Genomic DNA, 18,904 nt, shown 5'->3' with positions numbered 1-18,904 from the left:
ATAAAGCAAGATACATAGATAAAAAGATAAAAGATAAGAAGATTAAAAGGTGGTTGAAAGAAAACCGCTATACGCCTTAAGAATGCCAAGTATGTCATCAAAGGTGAGAAACACGTGAAGAAATATCCTAAATGCCACGCCAGTCTTTGAGCTAGCGGATATTTTCGGTGAAGATCGATCGGATTTACCGCACAGACACACCGGACCGATTGGTAAACATGCGTGCTGCGATGTTCATAGCGGCGAGTTCCTGGAAGAGCAATTTAGCTGCATACGGGATGTGGACTTGAGAAATGCGGTGCTTATTGTTGCACAATCGGCACTCAAAAAGTCCTTTCTTGAGTTTTCTGCACATAGAATTGTTAGCATTATGACGTAGGCCCCCGCCAGAGAGTAATCAACTTACGCAATCGGAGTCATCAAGCCGCAGTCATCGCAAATATGAACACGGAATGGATCAGACACATCGAAAAGACGTTCCTTCAAGAATGAACTTGCACCGTGCGCAATCATACAATCGCGTTCCATCTCTCCGAAACGTAGACCACCATCGCGGGCACGACCTTCTACAGGTTGCCTGGTCAAAATCTGGGTAGGACCACGTGCACGAGCGTGAATCTTATCATCCACCATGTGTCGAAGACGTTGGTAGTATGTAGGTCCCAAAAACACTTGGGCCTTGAGCTTCTTGCCAGTGTGGCCGTTGTACATCACCTCGAAACCACGTGACTGGTACCCATGCTCTCGTAACAGACGAGAAACAGAGTCTACCGTGACATCAGTGAACGGAGTGGCATCACCTTCAAATCCACGAAGGGACGAGACTTTGCTGAGCTGACACTCAATCAAGTGAGCAATCGTCATACGAGATGGAATGGCATGGGGATTGATAATCAGATCTGGCACGACACCTTCTCGAGTGAACGGCATATCTTCGTGACGATACACGATACCAATCGTACCCTTTTGACCGTGACGTGACGCAAATTTGTCACCAATCTGCGGGATCTTTGTTGTTCGCATACGGACCTTGACCAGTCTGAGATCAGGATCATTGCCCGTCGTCAAGAGCACCTGATCAACAATACCAGATTCGGTAGCTCGTAGCGGAGTAGAAACATCAATCTTCGTATGTGCCTTGGTACGTTGACCCAATTCTTCAGATTCTGGAGCCAAAGGAGCTGTCTTGCCGATGATAATATCCTCACCCGTGACACGAACACCAGGTGCCACAAGACCGTCATCCTCAAGCTTGTCATAAGTTCCTTTCCTCATGCCAATTGTGTCGGAACGCATTGGCTTCTCAAACTTTTCGATAGTTTGGAGACCAAGTTTCCTCTCGGCTTCCGTATAAGTACGGTAAAACAGACTGCGGAAGAGACCACGGTCGATACTGCTTTGATTCATAATAACTGAATCTTCCTGGTTATATCCTGAGTAGCAGGCAATAGCAACAATTGCATTCTGTCCAGCAGGTAATTCTCGGAATTTGAGGAACTCCATAGAACGCGTGGTCGCCAAAGGCTTCTGAGGATAATAGAGGATGTTGGCCATGGTCTCCATGCGCTGATCGAAGTTGGTCAAGAACACACCCATAGCTTGTTTACCCATAGCCGACTGGTAAGTGTTACGAGGAGATTGATTGTGGTCGGGGAACGGAATGATACTGGCGCAAATACCCAAGATCATACTGGGATGAATTTCGCAATGAGTCCAGATATGGGCCTTCTGACTCAATATAGAACGAACACGTTTGTTCGGATCATCGCTATCCTCTGGCATAGCATAACCGGCCTGCAATTGCTTGGAAATTTCAAGATCCTCAGGCGACATGGCGATCATGATGGTTTCTTCTTCCTCTGCATCAACATATTCAATAACACCCGACTTGACAAGCCCATCCCAACCATAATACTGTTCTCTACGCTCTTCCGGATCGAGATCTGGCGGGAGCTCTCGATCCGCCTCGAGTCTATGAATATGGTCTTTGTTGAGCACTAGAGAGCCACATCTCTCACTTCGGGGATCATTATCAATGACGAAAAGCGGCCGGCAAACACGGCCTGCATCAGTGAAAATTTTAAATTCTCGGTCACGAATGTCACGAACCAAGCTGACTTCGTGGGAAATCATGTTGCGTCGGCGAAGAGATTGAACAGTGCTGACCAAATGGACGGGGTCACGGTGAATGCCAACCCATACACCGTTAACGAAGACTTTGGTGGCATGAGGCGTGACTAATGGCTCAAATTCTTCCAATACTTCCATGTTTCGTTGAATCATAAAGTCAACAATAGGTTCACTAGGTGATCCAACGGTGATAGAACACATCAAGGACAAGTTCTTGACTAAACCACAAGCCTGTCCTTCAGGTGTCTCAGCGGGACACACCAAACCCCAGTGAGTATTATGTAGTTGACGAGGTTTAGCGATTTTTCCATCTCGACCAATCGGAGTATTTGTACGTCTCAAGTGAGACAGGGTTGAAGCATAGGTATACCGACTTAAAACCTGAGAAACACCTGCTTTGGAGCTCATGGCTTTCTTTTGTTCACCCCAGTTTCCTGTAGCAAGAGCATATTTCAAACCTCCTGTCAAGGTGGCAGGCTTCAAACCAACGTTAAGAACGACTTCACGATTGGTTTCGACGCATCTCTGGACGTAACGAGTGAGATCCCTCGTGACACGGGTGAAAAGTGTGCGGAAAAGCGTAGCAAGCAGTGGACCAGCCAAGTCTAGACGCTTCTTACCAAAGTGATCTCGATCATCAACATCCCGACGACCCAAAGCACATTGTAGCAATTTATGAACCATGTAACCCAAAAAGAAAGCCTTCCGAGTTTCACTTCCCTCACTTTGAGAAATGTGAGGAAGGAACTCCTTCTGCATGATCTCTCGCGCGTAGCGCACACGTCTATCATGGCTCATGCTCGTTTGAGAAGAACCACGCTTACTAATGAAGTCAAGCGCGACTTCACGGTCTTGGATAACAAAACCCTCTTCGATGCAAGGCTTCAGCATCTCAAGCATAGGTGTGTCATTGCGATCGTAGCAAATGTGATTAAGAATATCTTCGTCAGAGACGACGCCAAGAGCTCGAAACACGATGACAATAGGGATATCTGTCTTGATGTATGGCAGCGATGACCTGATTGTTGGACCAAAGCCACCTTTGCTGCTATCGCCTTTAGCAAAAAGCTTGAGCGAAAGTTGAGACAGAATGCGGGAACCCTTCTCAACCGCACTTCGAATTTCGGCCACATAAGGTGTTGGGCTGGGGGGAGCCTTCTGAAAAACCTGAACGATATTCCCAGCACTCCGCTCTTGGGCGATCAGAACTTTCTCACTTCCGTTAATAATGAAGTAGCCACCAGAATCGTACGGACACTCATTCCAGTTGTATAGACTCTGCTCGCTCAAATCTTTCAGCAAACAGTATTTTGACTTGAGCATAATAGGTATTCTGCCGATGTAGCAGCCTTTCGCTTCTTCTTCTGAAATGACCAAAGGTTTTTCCTCCCAGTCCAGATACGTTCCCCCGGGCTTCTGATCCTCATTCTCATCGCCGAGTCCTTCGCCATCACGGTCTGAAACTTTACGTTCGCGACCCTCGGTCAATCGTCGCTGAACATTGAGGTAAAGAGGGGAGGCGTAGGTGAGGTTTCGATGGCGCGCTTCCATGGGCAGGAGAAGAGTTGCTGCACCGTTGATCTCGGAGAAAGAAGGTCGGGCAAGCATAATCGTACCGTATTTGATCTCATACCGGCGGATAACGACTGGATCGATCTCATCTTCGTTCGGCGTGATTGTCTGGTCGATGGTAACCTGGCCCTGCTCCTCCACGAGTTCTTGCATCGTCGACGAAATAAATTCATCGAAAGAGTCCAACTGCTGGGACACTAGACCCTTGGTGTCGAAGTATGATGAAATAACGGTCCAGCAGTCCTCTGAAGTGATGCCTTCCTCCTCATCCTCGTAGTATTCATCCTCGTACACCTCCCCGTAGTCCGCCATGATGAGGTGCGCGCGGTGCGAAACACCTGGGATGACACGTTCGAGAAAAGCAAGGGAAAAGAAACTTTTCACTTAAAGCGCGTAAATGCGCTCAACGGACTCGGTTTATCGATGGTCAGGATGATAAGTGGTTGGGGTGAAAAGAGGGAGGAGCGACAATGATCACTGCTTTGTATCTCCGGCTCGAGTTTCTGGCTGGATCTTTCCTTCTTGGCGCTTGAGCCGCCACTGCAGCTTCCAGAATCTAGTCCCCTTTGGACTAGCTCGGTTTGAAAACATGTCACGTGATATAACAAAAATATCGGAAAAGAAAAACTGGACGATATCAGAGCTACGACTTGAATCTTGTTTTATTATACTATTGTACATAAATGCCCAAAGTGACTTGGTCTATTGTAAAAACCGCAACAGCGTGCTCAGCATATCTTTCATGTCTTTCTCTCCCTCATCTTCGTCTCCAAGGTCATTTACTTGATCTAGAATTGGTATACAAGGTTAGCCTCCTAGAACAGCAGGTTAATAATTCGGGGAGTGAGCCATTACCTTGAAGACTTTTTTGGATTAGTGAAATTCCCTCGTCCCTATCGCTCAGCAAAGCTGATATTTTGGTCTCTGCCCCATCATCCTCGGCAATTAGCCACGCAAGAACGATGTCAATGGTCTAGGAATACATATTAGCCTCGATAAATATTTACTCATGGGCCATTAAACATCATACCTGCAATGCAAAGAGACCAGCATCGAGCCGGCGTGAGAGCCATTCTCCAGCCATGATCTCCTGGTCAGATTCATCAAGCCCTTGGCGCTCTTGCTCAATAGATAGTTCAACTGGTCTAAGCCTAGATGAATAATCTCTTCTCAGAGTAATCAGCTTTTCGATTTTCTCATAATCCTTTTCCATGAATTTAGCTAGGGTGCGTATACGGGGCGCCGACCCGCCTGGTAGATGTCGTAGAAGAGAAGCGAATATGCCCAAGAGGTGTTCATAGGCTTCATTTTCTTGCTATAAAGGCTGTTAGCGATCGTCATGATAAACCCAAGAGGCAGGCGTACCTTTTTCATGAACATGCCAAACACTGTCCTTAGCCCTGCTGCCTCCACGAGTTGCTCGCATGCAGCTGCACCATTTTGGCCTGAAAGAGCGTGGTCCAGCGTACGTAGTGCTCTCTGTTTGCTAAGCTTTCCTTCTCGGAGCATGATCTGTGCAAGCTCAACTCCTTCAGCCTCTAAGAACTTTTCTTTGCCTTCTTTCTCATCTACCACGCATGTTAGGCAATCAAATAGATTTTCCACATATTCTTCCTCATCCGAGTCTTTCTCAGGGTCCCGTTTGCGATATGAACTCAATAATTGCAGAAGGACATCCACTCCATCGAGAGAAGCGAACGTAATCCGATTCTTAGGAGATGACTGTAAAAGTATTGCCAGGATCTCCGCTGAGTACTGCTTGTTCTGCCCCACCGGGGTTTCTTTTTGTTGTATTCGAGATAATAGCCAAGGAATGGTGTTGGCGTCCTGTCCGATTTTTTCGGCAACTGATGACTGAGAAGCCAGATTCTCAAGTACATCTTTTGGGATGTAAGTAGAGGCGCAATGCTAATCATAAAGTTTGACACTTACTTAGAACATAGTAAACACCTGTCCGGTCTGCGTCTTGTGATTCGTCCAGTCGCGAGAGGTTCTGAGCTAGCAGTTCAATAACATCGGCATCGAGCTTTGGAAGTTAGCTTTAAATCCTATAAGTGCAGATACTAGTCATACCATTGCATTGACCAGACTATCCCACTGGTCTTGCTTGGCTTGTACATCCTCATCAGTCAACTCTGATAGGGTTTGAATTGCATCAATAGCAATATCTGTGTTTTCATGGGAGAGAAGAGAAACCAAGGAGGCGACACATCCCAATTTTGAAAATTCCTCGTATAGCTCAGGATGTTCCGATAGCACAGATAACGCTTTTATGTCGGCGTCAAGGTCAGCTTCAGAAGCCATAAACCTGACAACAACCAGTCAGCAATCGCAGTTAACTGTTGCGCATGTGTAGGGCTCTCACTTTTGCGGATCGTTTTCAAACTTGGCCCGTAACTCTGCATTTTTCGATATACGCTTTTCAAAATTCAATGCTAAGCGTCTCACCCATGCAACATCAATTTTCTCTGGCTGGAAGCCCGCAAGGTTAGCCGCATAATCACCGGCCCGGTTGCCATTTGGCGACGCTACTCACAGCTGTTTCTCCATCCTGATCCTGTTGATCGAGATAATCCATAGCCTGGGCCGTCTCCTTCGCCATGCCTCCGCCAAAAAACCGACCTTCCTCATCATCGGGTATATCTTCTTCGAAGTCGGGTGGAAGTTCTGGACCGGCGAACTCGCTCTCGTCTTCCTCGTCTTCAACCTCTGCAGCCTTTCCCTTGTTTTTGACGTCACCATTGGCGCCTATTTTTGCTGCTTTATAGAACGCATCTATTTGGCACAAAGTCAATAGTCTGCGCAAAGAGACCGAAAGCTGAGGGGTAGTCATACTCGGATCGTGATTTGGTTGCTCGAGTTTGCGCTTCCCGGTTCCTTGCACGATGACAGGTTTCTGAAATCTTCTCGTTAGGGCCATGTCGTGCACAAAAGAAAAACAAAATGGTGCAAGTCTCGACTTTACCTTGAATATATCGTCGATGCCCGCCATTATTCACCCCCTCCTCGATTCGGTTTGCCGTGTCGTTGTCGCGGAAAGCATAAAGTGGTCCAAGAAGACCTGCGAGGTTCTGCCTTGAAAATAATAACCAGATAAGATGTATTACGCCAGATCAAAAGATATTGCCAACCCAAATTTTATTGGTAATCATTGACCGACGCAATATAAATTAGCAAAGAAAAGGCGTCTTGTCTTCACTGCCCTGAAGTTGCGAAGCAGCTCTTTCTCCCAAACAAGCTACGGCAATCCGCAAAAGCTCAAGCCGCAAAATCTTATCCAATGACGCCAAGCTGATTTTCCGCAAAAGAATTCTGCAACGCATCCAACTACTCACTTAGCATTAGTTCAATATCTCCAAGTTGCGTCTACCGCCATCCATTTCCGAATCACCAAGAATAATTAACTACGTGAGAAATAAAAAACGAACCTGCACGATGCCTCCCAAACGTGTTGTCGTCCAATCCGGCCGCCGCGAGCAAGAAGATGCCGGTCTTTTCGGCACCGCATATAAGGAAATCACCAAACCAGAGAATGCGACCATTGTGCGAAGCGTGGTCATCTTCAGTGTATGTATTTTTTTTCTTTCTTCTGCCGTCACACATACCCTGTCTGATATAGAGACTGACCGATCTACAGGCAGCGGTTGCCTTCTTTCACAGCAGCTTGAGCGAATTCCTCATCCCTCCGTAAGTACTTGATGATGGCATTCAGCCTCGAAATAAACCACCATCATATTATATTTCGATATGCGAGTGGCTATTTGATTTGGAAGCTAACAACTAAACCGCTAATATAGTCTATAAATCCGTCCCCCTCCATCCTCGAACCTCTTATCGTCGTGATCTGATTCCATCGCAAAAGCAGCGTTGCTATTGCTACGGTGGCGGTTTTGTTTTATTCTCCGCGTGATTGCAATGTCTCTTTTGGGGGGACAAGAAAGAAATATCATAAATAAATCTCCTGCTCGCCTACGTCGTCATTCACAATGAAGCGAGCCTTGTATCATAGTTTCCTTTCATAATCGTGGTTTCCAACAATACTACATGTTTCCATACATCTTGATCAAGAGCAATGTATATCCTGATTCTTTTAACGAAACGTATAGACGCGGAAATGTGTTGATGTTATCTATCTGTGACAGTATGTCTAGCTTTGGGGGATAGGGCTTGACGACGACAGACACTATTTAATGAGTACATGCAGCAGAGCATGCATGGTTTTCTGTTTAGACTATATGCATTTGAGTTGTGCATGGCATTGGTTGAATGTTAAAGGGGTCGTCTCTGTCTATAAATGATCAATCTACATAGTATACATAAAAGTGTTGTACATATATGAGAACCAAAAAGAAGTAGAGAGGGTTTTCCAGGCTAAGCCCAATCTCCAGTCCTTTCCCAACTCTTGACTTTCCTCACAACCTCCATATCAACGACATGCTGCGCCATATTGACAGCAACAATCTTAGCTTCCACCGTACTCAGCAAATCAAGATCTTCAAATTCCTTGGTAACAAAAAGCCGTGCGCGAACACCAAACGGTAAATTATCACCAGCATAAGCCGCCATATAATTCGTGCCCAAGGTAGCCTGACCTTGCAATCTCTGCCGCACCAGACACGGAACAGTCTCCGGGAGTTCGCTCTCGCCAAAATAGAAAGCGCGGAACAGGAACTGGCAGGTCCAGAAGTGATTGGATTGAGACTGCGCCGCTTTGATGAGAGGATATTGTAGTTTCATCCGTTCGAGTACCTGGTCGACATCACTGGTGGAAAAGGGTAGTGAAGAAGCGGCCTTGGAATTTTGGCCATTGAATTTTTCGCCGTGTTTGTGCTCGTAGCGAAGAGCTGCTTCGATTTGGTAGTGGCCCAGAAGATCGGTGTATCGTCTCAGTGGGCTGGTTGTCTTGGTATATGCGTCTACGCCTAGACCGCTGTGTGCTAGCACGCTGGAGGAACTGTGGCCCCTGGGGGGTGAGTAACGAAGCCAGTCCTCGCTAGTGAAGCTTCTCAGTTTTTCCGGTGTCAAGGCTGGATACTCTGGGTGGAAGTAAGCTCCGTCATAGACGAGGGGAATGTTGCGCTCTGCACCCCATCGCCCGGCGGTGTGGCAGGCGAATTGCATGACCAAAGAAACAAGATTTTGCTGGCTCATATCGGGGACTTCATAAGGATCTACCGCGTTCAGTATGACCCCAATGATGGGGTCACCTAGGTAGTAGCCTCCTTTTGCTGGAGAATCCGAAAACAAATATGGCGGTATGTCTTTCCCGGTGTGAATGGAAAGGTTCTGTGAGTGGTACTGATTGGGCCAGGTCAAGCCGCCATTTTCTCTCCATTTCAGATGAACGTTACTCATTATCTTCCTCAGAGTAAGGAAGGTCTCTTTTTCCTCACTGCTGAGGTCATCTTTGAAATGATCGTCGGATCTTGGGAGGAGATCACCCCCAACTGTAAGAGTTTGTGATGCCTTCATATCAGTATCAAAGATACTTCGTAACTTCCCATGAGTCATGTAAATCACATTCTGGGCCCGACCGTTTGTAATATTTGTCTCCAAGACATCGCCGTTTAGATTGACCTTAGCAGAAATGGTAAAGGTAGGGCGACCCTGTGCAAGACTGAAATGTGTATGAGTTACTTCTTGTGGAAGCATGGGGTACACTCTTTCGGGAAGATAGACAGTCGACAGACGCTCAGCGGCATTTTGAGAAACGGGGTCATCATGCGGCACGAATGCAGTGGGATTTGCAACATGCACACGAAGCCAGAAGGTATCGTTGGTTCCGGGGACGGATTCTAGGGAGATACCATCATCGATTTCCTTTGCCCCCGGGTCATCAATGCAGTAAATAGGCAAATCACCCCAATCAACCCTCGTGTCGGCCATCGCATCCTTTTCGTAGCGATTGGGTTTGACGGCGGCTTGCTGTGCCGCTTGTACGCTCTTCTCCACGGCAGGATCAATATGATGACCGGGAAGAGCAAGGAACTGGTCCAAGGAATATATATTCTCCCATGCTGGGAGCACCCCCAGCTCCTGTAGGAGGAGAGGAATCGCGCCGCGTTGAAGCTCTATAGCATTGTACATTCCTGTCGCTCTCATGATGTGCATAGCGGCATATCTTTCAATGCCGATACTAACACGGAACGGCGGAATAGCACAGTGCACAAGGTAGTCTATGATCTTCTTGTCGTTGCTGTCAAACGCCTCCGTGATTACCTTCTTGAAGTTTCGGCCATCAGTCGTTTCCTCGGGCTTGAGGCGCTGGGCGGATGGACCCACGCTCGCCATAGTCGTAGGCGATCTTATAGTTCGGCTTTGTGTTATTAATCTCTTAGCCTTGGAGAGAAATTTCTGCATGGGGTGGTCGTTGAAATCTGAATTGTGCTGCATAGTAACCCGGGTTAGGTGATCTTGATGATCACGGACCCAGCCCCAGACAGTGTGTAGGTTTTTGCCAAACCATTCTGGGTGCACCACATATCTATCAGTGAAAATAGATGAACGATCCACCAGAATAAGGAACGGTATGCGTAGGATAGCCTTATGCGTCATGAAAAGCGCTTCCGGAGTCACCTTATCCGGAGTCACGTTTATTGCTTTGGCGGCTATTTCGCGCAGAGAATATACGCGACGATCGTTCGATGAGGAAATCAGAGAATATAAATTGTCCATTCCTTTTGCATTCTCTTTGTAAAGCCTTTTTTCTTCGTATGCAAACTTTTGAAGTGCGGCGATGAGGGGTCTAGCCACCGAACGAGGAACTCCTCCTTCGATAATTTCCTGCATATTGAAGTTCATGGACGCGGCAGTATCTGGGAAGTATGGAGTCACGATATCAATCATTTCTTTGGGTACGAAGCCTTTAATCACGAGATCGATGCCCTTATCCGTCGCAACTCGCCATTTGCCGCTGGACGTGTAAAATTGCTTTTGTCTTTCAACAGAGCGCACATATACTGCCGGATTCACCTGACCGAAGCCACTTCAAAACCATTTGTTAGCATTCATATGCGAGAACAATAGAACCACAAGGAGGGAAAGTATCTCACGTGTAGAATCCAACCAAGTCACCGGGTTCCAAAATATCTCCAACTTCATCATGCTCGCTCATATCAAATTGAATATCTGACGATTCCTCGGCGAGGCTCTCAGACCTCTCCATTGATTCCTCTATAGTTGATCCGCTATCATTCAACATATTTCCAACCCATTGTCCCCGCGACAGCGGTTTCGGATTTACGGTGCCCGGACCACGGACCGGGTCGAGGTCATGTGCGTTCTGGCTTTGCCATTTGTGTAAATAGTCCCTGATGTCATTGTTCAGTTCGAATTCGTTCATCAAAATGAGATTATCGATGGTTGTTTGTATATTATCCTGGTTCCGTGGCAATAACGTAGGTCAGCAACAGCAAAAACAAGTCTTTTATCGAGTGGAAATGCAAAGTAGATAGTAAGATAGTCACCTTCTGCTCATCGTGAATAGTTCGTCTAGAGAAGAAACTGGCGCCGGCTTGACTGGGAATTCTGTTTCGACGGATGGCAAGGTTTGCCGTCGTGAATAGAGAACGGCGCTGGGATCGCGCGCAGGCAGCGCAAACGTAGCTTCCCAGCACAAAGGCATTGCGAGAAGCGAATCTTTGGTTCATATTAATATGCCCCCATCTCGCAGAATACGCCATTCTCGCCCAGCAGCAACCAGACAGGCAAAGTGCATAAAGAATGGAGCGTAGCAAATCTAAATCGTGCTCAGTCGCGAAATTTACACATATTGCCGGCAGGTTTAATTGACCGCCCTCCGCTTTGACACTGGGCGGTGAGTCCAGGATTTCTCGGCAAATCACGTGACCGAAGTGCCGGCAATCCTATCTGGACGGGCGTGCTCAGACCTCAAGTAACAAGCCATGGCGCTCTTGTGTTGCAGATCTTTGGTTTGTTGGGCAATATGACTCGGATAGCTAACTCCGCCGTTCCGCCACCCTCAGCATCAGACAAGAACTACGTAACTACCATGTACTCTGCATATGAGGATCCACGATGATGATCAATTCCTTTGGCATTGTTGAGAACCGCAATGAATGCTTGCATCTACGTTCGTTTTCCGAGTTCGTTCATAGTAGTCGTGGGATCTTCATTCATCCGCTGATCGCACCTACCTACCACCTGGGCAAACTCCATAATCCATTGAAACGCCTAAGCATGGGTGTTGGCAAGGCGAGGGGTCGATCTTGAAACTGTCCAGATTGGAAAGGCACTGCTGCCTCTGAGACAACGATCTCTCTGCTTGCTCCTTTGCTAGGGTTATTCTTTTGACTCTACAAGGATGGCAGCGAGTTTAAGGAGCTTGAAGGAGTGAAGGGATTGGACTTAACTTGTAAACTATGGACTCCCTGAGACCCCTGGTCCGCCGGGTTGACATGCTGAGGAATCCCCACGGAAGGGGGCATGGTCGAAAGAGGAATGAATGCACATGATGGTGACAGGCAGGCGAACTTGACAACGATAGTGTCATGATGATATGAAGCTGGACGTGTGAGGTCGCGAGTCAGGGTGGCTGCCCTGGTCTTCACTCGGGTTGTTTCACGTCGCGCTGCCCCTGACACTTCAGATAGTGGAGGAGTATAAATAGAGCCTTAAAATTGACTAGGGAGAGTTTAATTGCCGCGGGATGGCCTGTTCGAGCCTAGCGCAGTTTCAGATCAGCGTCAGATTGCAGCGGCGGCTCTCATTGGCTGCGACGCGGGTGTTTTTAATCTTGGCTTGCGGGTCTGTCGCAAGCCATTCCAGCGTCGCCCATGGGCCAATCATCTGCTACCGCGTCTATTTATCATGCCCCTGGGGATTATCGCAGCATGAATGCGTATATGCCTCGGGGGCTCATCCATGTCGAATGCTTAGAGCCTCAAGCTGCTCGGCCGTGTGCTACAAGCGACTATGAACCGCGTGTTAAGGCGGTAGGCACAAGTACGTAACTACACACGTACCTGCCCCTCCAATAGGAACGGTGTCCCCGCATACTACTCCATATCCATATGGATTGGGTCCCAGTACCGAAAGGCTGAGCATCGACAATTAATCTAATCATTACAGGGACTGAGATGCAGCCAATCAAAAAGGGGCAATGATATGATATGAAAAGCGAAAAAGCCAAAAATAGAGAGCAGCCATCTCACTGGAAGGCGGTCAGCCTAGTAGAATATTAGGGCCGGGCTTCTTATCTTCTGGCAACATTCTGGCAGATTGCATGATTTCCTTATTTTATTTTGGTTTGTTTTATTTTGTTTCCCTCTTCCTCTCTTTGTATGACCTCGTTATACCGACAAGACAGGGAAGGAACGCCTCGCTCTCGGTCCTACCCGCGGTACAACCCTCTCAAAGTCAAACCAACACAACCCTCGGCCACGCTTCATACACTTTACATCCCTTGGATGCCGCCGGCTCGACTTCTTGTTTTCGGTCTCTCTTTTTTCTTTTCTCTGCAGGTATCTAATTGATCTGTATTCGGTCAATCTGTCTGGATTTCCTGTGACCTCCATTTTGTGCCTGATAATCTCTACTGGCCCGTGTCCTGGAGACCCCGCCCGCTGCTGACGACGAAACCCTGACTTGTCTTGCCAGCGGTGCGATTATTCGCCGCCGCGGAAACCCCTTCTTTGCACATTTTTGAACATTTCTGCTTCCGTGAAGGCTTTCTAGATTTTAACCTGCAAGAACATTCACTTGCGGCTTCGGCAATGGTCCAGAGAGAGTCGGAAGTGGATTGACAGATTGTAGGGAGCTAGCTAAGACGGGCCAGCTTACCAACAAAACACTATGGCCGGCGGCGAGGATCCCTTTGCTTTCCTAGCAACTGAACCACCCCCAAAACCACTCGAGCCAACCAAGTCAATTAGGCGGCTAAACTGGGGCCGTGAACAGAAATCCGGTGACCAGAAAACTGGCGAACCGAAGACGAAATGGCGCGAAAAGCTATTCTCAAAGGATCGGGACGCCAAACAAGCGGAGGCAACTGAACGAGAGCTGGACGACTTCCTGGGGAGCAATCGCCCCAGGCCCTTACCCGAATCACCAGCTGTATCTTCTGTTACTAATACCGTCCTCGAACCCACAACTTCGCCGCGACGAGACTTGCCTACGCCATCGTCTCCCCCCAAACAGAATGCCGCTCTTTCGACACCGGCTAGCCCGCCAAAACAACGGCACCGCCGCCGCAAAGGACTGCGGGTGACGTTCAGCGAACTTCCACCAGATGTAATGGGTGAAGGTGGAGATGAGTCAGAGGAACCCACGGTGGAAATCTCTCGCAGGAAGAGTCGACCTAGAACAAATGAGCCCGAATCACAGAGCGACGATCAATATGAAGACCTTCAGCATCGCCGTCCAACTCTACCTGAGCTACATTTGGATACATCGTTTGCCAATGCCAGCCCCCCGACTGCAAAATCGGAGAAGAGACCGGAATGGAAGCCTCTTCTCTTGAGCCCGCAAGACCATGACTTCCTCATGTCGTTGAATGGAGGCGAACCAGGGTCGAGATTGTCTCTGCGAGCGTCTCCCGATTCAAGGTCCTTTGCGCAGAGGGTAAATGCAAGGATGCAGGCGGAAGAAGGCCTTGCATTACAGCATCGTCTACCACAAGAGGAACCAGCCTCGCCGGTTGACGCAAACGACGAAACTCCACGCCGACAGCCGCAAGAGGTGACGCTGCCTACTCCATCATTCAACTCGCAGCGGTCCCCGGTTTCCCAACAATCGTTGACCGTTGATGAGGGAACACCTACTTTATCACTTCGGACTAGCCCTGTACCGGCCGTGCATGAACAAATCAAGGCGCTTCGACGCGAAGATGTGCCTGAAATTCTGTCCCCCGGAGGGAGCTCTGCGAGTAGCCTTTCACCACGCTCGGATGAATTCAAGCCGACATTTCCTACCTCAGAAACATCACGCCATCGTCCTCCCCCTTCCTCGCCACCTCGTCAACCATCTTCAACCACACGAATGACAGTAGAGCCACCGAAAACGACCGTGGCTGCTCCTGCTGCTCCTGCACCGCGTGCCGCCAAGATGACTCTTCGATCGGTAGCCAATGCCATGGGAGACAACGCCTACCAGGAATTCACTAGTTTTGTGGAAAGGTATGGCAGTCTGTACCGTCTGGCCGCGGAAAACCTAAAGCCCCTGATGGAGACGTCTTTTGCGGAATGGGTAAGGGCATCTACGTGGTGGTTTCTCCGAGGTCGTTCTGGGTTGGAATCAGCTGTACGAGCAGGACGCTCTTCAGATACCCAGGAAGCTAGGCAGGCAGTAGTTGATCTTGGGAAAGCATGGTGGGTCTCTACACAGATTGTGCCAATGCACCCTGAGGTGACCCGCTATGGCAAGATGAGCATGGATGCTCTGTTAGCCGTGGTCAATACTACGGGAGACCATAGTATGGCTGCTTTGATCAATCAGCACCAAAAGGTGTTGAATCATCTACGTGCATTGACTGTGTCCATGAAGCGAAACCAAATCCTATCGGCTTTAGACTCGCCTTCACAAGTAAACAACCACCCAGCAGATACAAACATCTGGGTAAGGTATCCGTTCTTTGCGCCTGATGTCGCTGCTGTATTCTCAGGTTCCAACAGACGGTCTATGTTAATTGACACCTCTTCCCCATTGGTCTACACCCCCGAAATGATGGTATTGGGAGATACCAGTCGCTATTTTAGCTATGGGACCATGTTTGTTGAGGCTTCCTTGGTTGGAGATGAGGATGATGATAGCCCGCAATATGCTATACAATGCGTACTCTCAATCAAGCGAGACCGATCTGATTGGTACGTACTCGCGGGGATCTCTAGTCAAAGCGAGTTGGTCAATATTAGCATCCAGAATGATCGGAAAAACGGGCCAACATGGGATGATGTCCATTGGCAAGTAAAAACTCGCACAATGACCGTGAAGCTTCGACGTGGCTTTGAACTGAATGTGGCCTTCCAGGAGAAGGATTATAAAATGCTTTGGAACATCGTTCAATACACGCTCAAGACAGAGGCCAGCTTGCAGCCGGACTCTGGCGAGAAGAAGATTTTCAGTGATACTTTGAAAACGTTCCAGTACATGGACTCAGGCACACCGAAGGCTTTTCCCTCCGAACCCGCACCTCTTTGTCGAATGGCGCTTTTTGAGAAGTCTGCTACTTGGACAGAGGGTACAGGCACCCGTAAAGCTCACCGGGGTTTTCGAATCGCATTCGTTACCAGTTCTCAAACGAAGACGCTTAGCAGCGTGCAACACACCCTGGGCCACGGAGCTCCTATTGTATTTGGCTATCTTCGAGGTGAAAGCGGATCCCCTGCCTTGCTGCTTAAATTGAAAGAAGATTCAAGACCGCGCTCGATGGTATTAACTTTCGACCGAATTGAACAACGAACCCTATTGCATTCTCTCTTACTCGGCATGCTCGCAGATAAGAATGAGTTTACTTCCCCTAATCTCCCGACCCGTTCTTTCTCAATCATTGAGGCTAGTGGTCCTGTGCCTGGGGCGCCAGGTATCTCTCACCTCAAGTTCAATGCGGGATCTGTCTCTCTTATCGACATTGATCCAGCGTTCTTGGACCCTACTTTTCGGCATTATGTTTTGTCCGAGAATCTTCGGACTTTGGTCAGTACTGACTGGGGGACTGTCACAGATCGCATAAACCTGGGTAAGCTTTCTTTTTTTGTTCAGTTGGACAACCAAGTGACTAACGGATTATAGCCCCTGGCGAGATGAAAATTGGGCTGGATACCAATTGCCAGACTGCTTTCTATATGTACCGCGAAAAGCAAGAAGACATGACTGTGGCTATTGCGGAGAATCTAGTGGAAAAGGATCTCCCGGATCGCTTGACGCAATTTTTGGAGGCTGCTAAGACTAAACCTATGGTCCGTCGTTACGAATTCGACACCCTTGAAAGTGAGTATATCTAGGAAATGGGGTGAACAATATGAACACAGCTAATATCGATAAGCTCTACATTCTTTTCAACTGCTTGTGACGGGATTCAAGGTCATTTACGATAGCGTAGCGACGAGTTTCGCCATTTCTCGACGACGCATGGTGGTGCCAATCCATAAAAAGTGGGAAGCCAGCGGTGTACGACTACAATTGCTGTCCCAAAACAGAAGTGTGCAATTGGCGGTTTTCTTTGGCAACGACTTCAGCCACGGCAGGTGTATGAACTTCGTGGTGAGAGGGACCGACAACTACGAGACTTCCAACCGTTCTGGGAAGTTTACAGTTCGGTTTGTGGATGCAAAATTCGCGCTTCCTCTGAAGCCTGAGGAAGAGGGATCCGCGTTCGTCTGCCTAGAACTACTGGAGTATGCGACCGAGCATGATGATATTACTATTGGGTTTGAATCCGAACAAGGTGTGTAGTCTGCGGCAACGATCAATCATGTCTATCAAACTGCCTATACTGACATTTCTGCGCAGATCGCAGTAAATTCCTTGCTTCCCTGCCTGGCTCTAGGAGAGAGCCCACGCGAATGGCATCGTTGCGTAGATAAGCAGCACTTTGAGGCGATACCCATTTACTTTTTTTGTTGTTGTTGTTGTTGTTGTTTTCTTTCTTTCTTTCTTTCTTTCTTCTAGAGCCATAGGGAATTCATTGCCAGGCGTTGTTTGGGTCATGTGACGGCATGGCGGATGGAGTTTACTCTTTGGGATGGATTCTGACGCTGGCGACATCGGGACCCACCATCCCCTCATATTGACTCATCCCACCAGCTTTATCTTGGGGGCAGTTTAAAGGGTCATATACAGCTTCATTGAAGTCGAGGACTTCGCAATTCGAATACGAATAACGAATCTGAATTCTTAGTGTCTTTTAAGGGAAACAGTGTATCATATACCAAGCTACTTCCACCATGGCGCCTCCATCGGCCAAACCATCTACACTCGCGGTCCATGCAGACGACATTGTTAACAATGTCACTGATGTTGCGCCTCCAATTCATCTGTCAACAACTTTCAGATATAACGACGATCCCGATAAATTGATTCCGGCTGCGGATATCCAAGTACGTAGAACTTGTCATGCGAGATTGCCAGCCAATTCCCTTCTCTCTAATGTTGGAATTTGAAATCGATAGGGCGATGCTGGCGTGTATGACTTCCCGCCGGTATACTCTCGTCTAACATCGCCGAATTCCACTCGGTTTGAAGCGATTCTCTCATCTTTGCTAAAGGGCAATGCTCTGGCATATGGGTCAGGACTGGCAGCATTGAATGCCGCCTTAGTGCTGCTAAACCCGAAACAAATATCAATTGGAGAGAATTACCATGGATGTCACGGCGTCATCGATATATTTAACAGGCTTACCGGCCTGAAGAAATTGGACTTGGGTTGTTCTGCGGAGGATCTACACGCAGGAGACGTCATCTTACTGGAAACCCCTCTTAACCCTCATGGAACAGCATTTGATATCGAGCACTACGCAGCCAAGGCGCATTCTCGCGGTGCATTTCTCATTGTGGATAGTACATTCGGCCCACCTGGACTGCAAGACCCATTCGATTTCGGCGCTGATATCGTTATGCATTCCGGATCGAAATATTTCGGAGGCCACAGTGATTTACTCTGCGGAGTGCTAGCCACGAAGCGCAAAGATTGGTTTGACCAACTAGTTGCGCAGCGTGTGTATCTGGGCAACAACATGGGTAACCTGGAAAGCTGGCTCGGCGTTCGCAGTCTGCGTACTCTCGAACTGCGCGTTCAACGCGCAAGCCAAAATGCCACCAATCTCGTCTCTTTCCTCCAGTCCGCTCTAACACAAACAAGTCAAGTGGACAGTGACGCACAAGCTGTTGTCTCAAAGGTGTTGGCTGAAGTCAGACATGCCAGTCTTCAGACAGAACCCTGGGTCAAAAAGCAAATGCCCAATGGCTATGGCCCTGTGTTTTCGATTATCTTGAAAGACGCAGAATTCGCCAGGAGATTGCCCAGCAAACTGCATTATTTCCATCATGCGACGAGCCTGGGAGGCGTGGAAAGTCTGATTGAGTGGCGGGCCATGTCGGATAGCCGCGTTGATCGACGCTTGTTGAGAGTCAGTGTAGGCGTTGAGAATTGGGAGGATTTGAGGGATGATTTTGTCGCGGCTTTTAAAGCTTTGCTTTCCGATTCAGATGGGAAGTAAATAATGAGAAACTCGGCCAGTTGTAAAAT

At 48.2% G+C, this 18,904-nt stretch overlaps 5 protein-coding genes across 5 annotated transcripts; 2 read left to right on the top strand and 3 right to left on the bottom strand.

The window, feature by feature from the left end:
* Window positions 1-184: 184 nt before the first annotated feature.
* On the bottom strand, window positions 185-4,014 carry UA08_06181 (DNA-directed RNA polymerase II subunit RPB2; the record flags this gene model as incomplete). The annotated part of the gene is made up of 2 exons (XM_020268476.1): window positions 185-347; window positions 407-4,014. 2 exons carry the CDS (start codon window positions 4,012-4,014, stop codon window positions 185-187), a joined length of 3,771 nt encoding a protein of 1,256 aa, XP_020118563.1.
* Window positions 4,015-4,404: 390 nt separating this feature from the next.
* Window positions 4,405-6,622, bottom strand: UA08_06180 (hypothetical protein; the record flags this gene model as incomplete). The annotated part of the gene is made up of 9 exons (XM_020268475.1): window positions 4,405-4,490; window positions 4,558-4,675; window positions 4,733-5,017; window positions 5,068-5,582; window positions 5,635-5,728; window positions 5,776-6,010; window positions 6,068-6,120; window positions 6,239-6,477; window positions 6,538-6,622. The coding sequence occupies 9 exons, from the start codon at window positions 6,620-6,622 to the stop codon at window positions 4,405-4,407; spliced, it is 1,710 nt and encodes a 569-aa protein (XP_020118480.1).
* A 515-nt stretch (window positions 6,623-7,137) lies between these two features.
* Window positions 7,138-7,506, top strand: UA08_06179 (hypothetical protein; the record flags this gene model as incomplete). Its single annotated transcript, XM_020268474.1, has 3 exons — window positions 7,138-7,269; window positions 7,340-7,389; window positions 7,500-7,506. The coding sequence occupies 3 exons, from the start codon at window positions 7,138-7,140 to the stop codon at window positions 7,504-7,506; spliced, it is 189 nt and encodes a 62-aa protein (XP_020118481.1).
* Window positions 7,507-8,073: 567 nt separating this feature from the next.
* On the bottom strand, window positions 8,074-11,326 carry UA08_06178 (hypothetical protein; the record flags this gene model as incomplete). Its single annotated transcript, XM_020268473.1, has 3 exons — window positions 8,074-10,687; window positions 10,755-11,012; window positions 11,169-11,326. The coding sequence occupies 3 exons, from the start codon at window positions 11,324-11,326 to the stop codon at window positions 8,074-8,076; spliced, it is 3,030 nt and encodes a 1,009-aa protein (XP_020118564.1).
* Window positions 11,327-13,515: 2,189 nt separating this feature from the next.
* Window positions 13,516-18,875, top strand: UA08_06177 (hypothetical protein; the record flags this gene model as incomplete). Its single annotated transcript, XM_020268472.1, has 5 exons — window positions 13,516-16,396; window positions 16,450-16,647; window positions 16,703-17,104; window positions 17,593-17,756; window positions 17,829-18,875. The coding sequence occupies 5 exons, from the start codon at window positions 13,516-13,518 to the stop codon at window positions 18,873-18,875; spliced, it is 4,692 nt and encodes a 1,563-aa protein (XP_020118565.1).
* Between the last annotated feature and the right edge of the window lie 29 nt (window positions 18,876-18,904).

Source organism: Talaromyces atroroseus, assembly GCF_001907595.1.
Source record: "Talaromyces atroroseus strain IBT 11181 chromosome Unknown scaffold_8, whole genome shotgun sequence".
NCBI lineage: Eukaryota > Fungi > Ascomycota > Eurotiomycetes > Eurotiales > Trichocomaceae > Talaromyces > Talaromyces atroroseus.
This window is presented reverse-complemented; position numbering and strand designations above follow the sequence as displayed.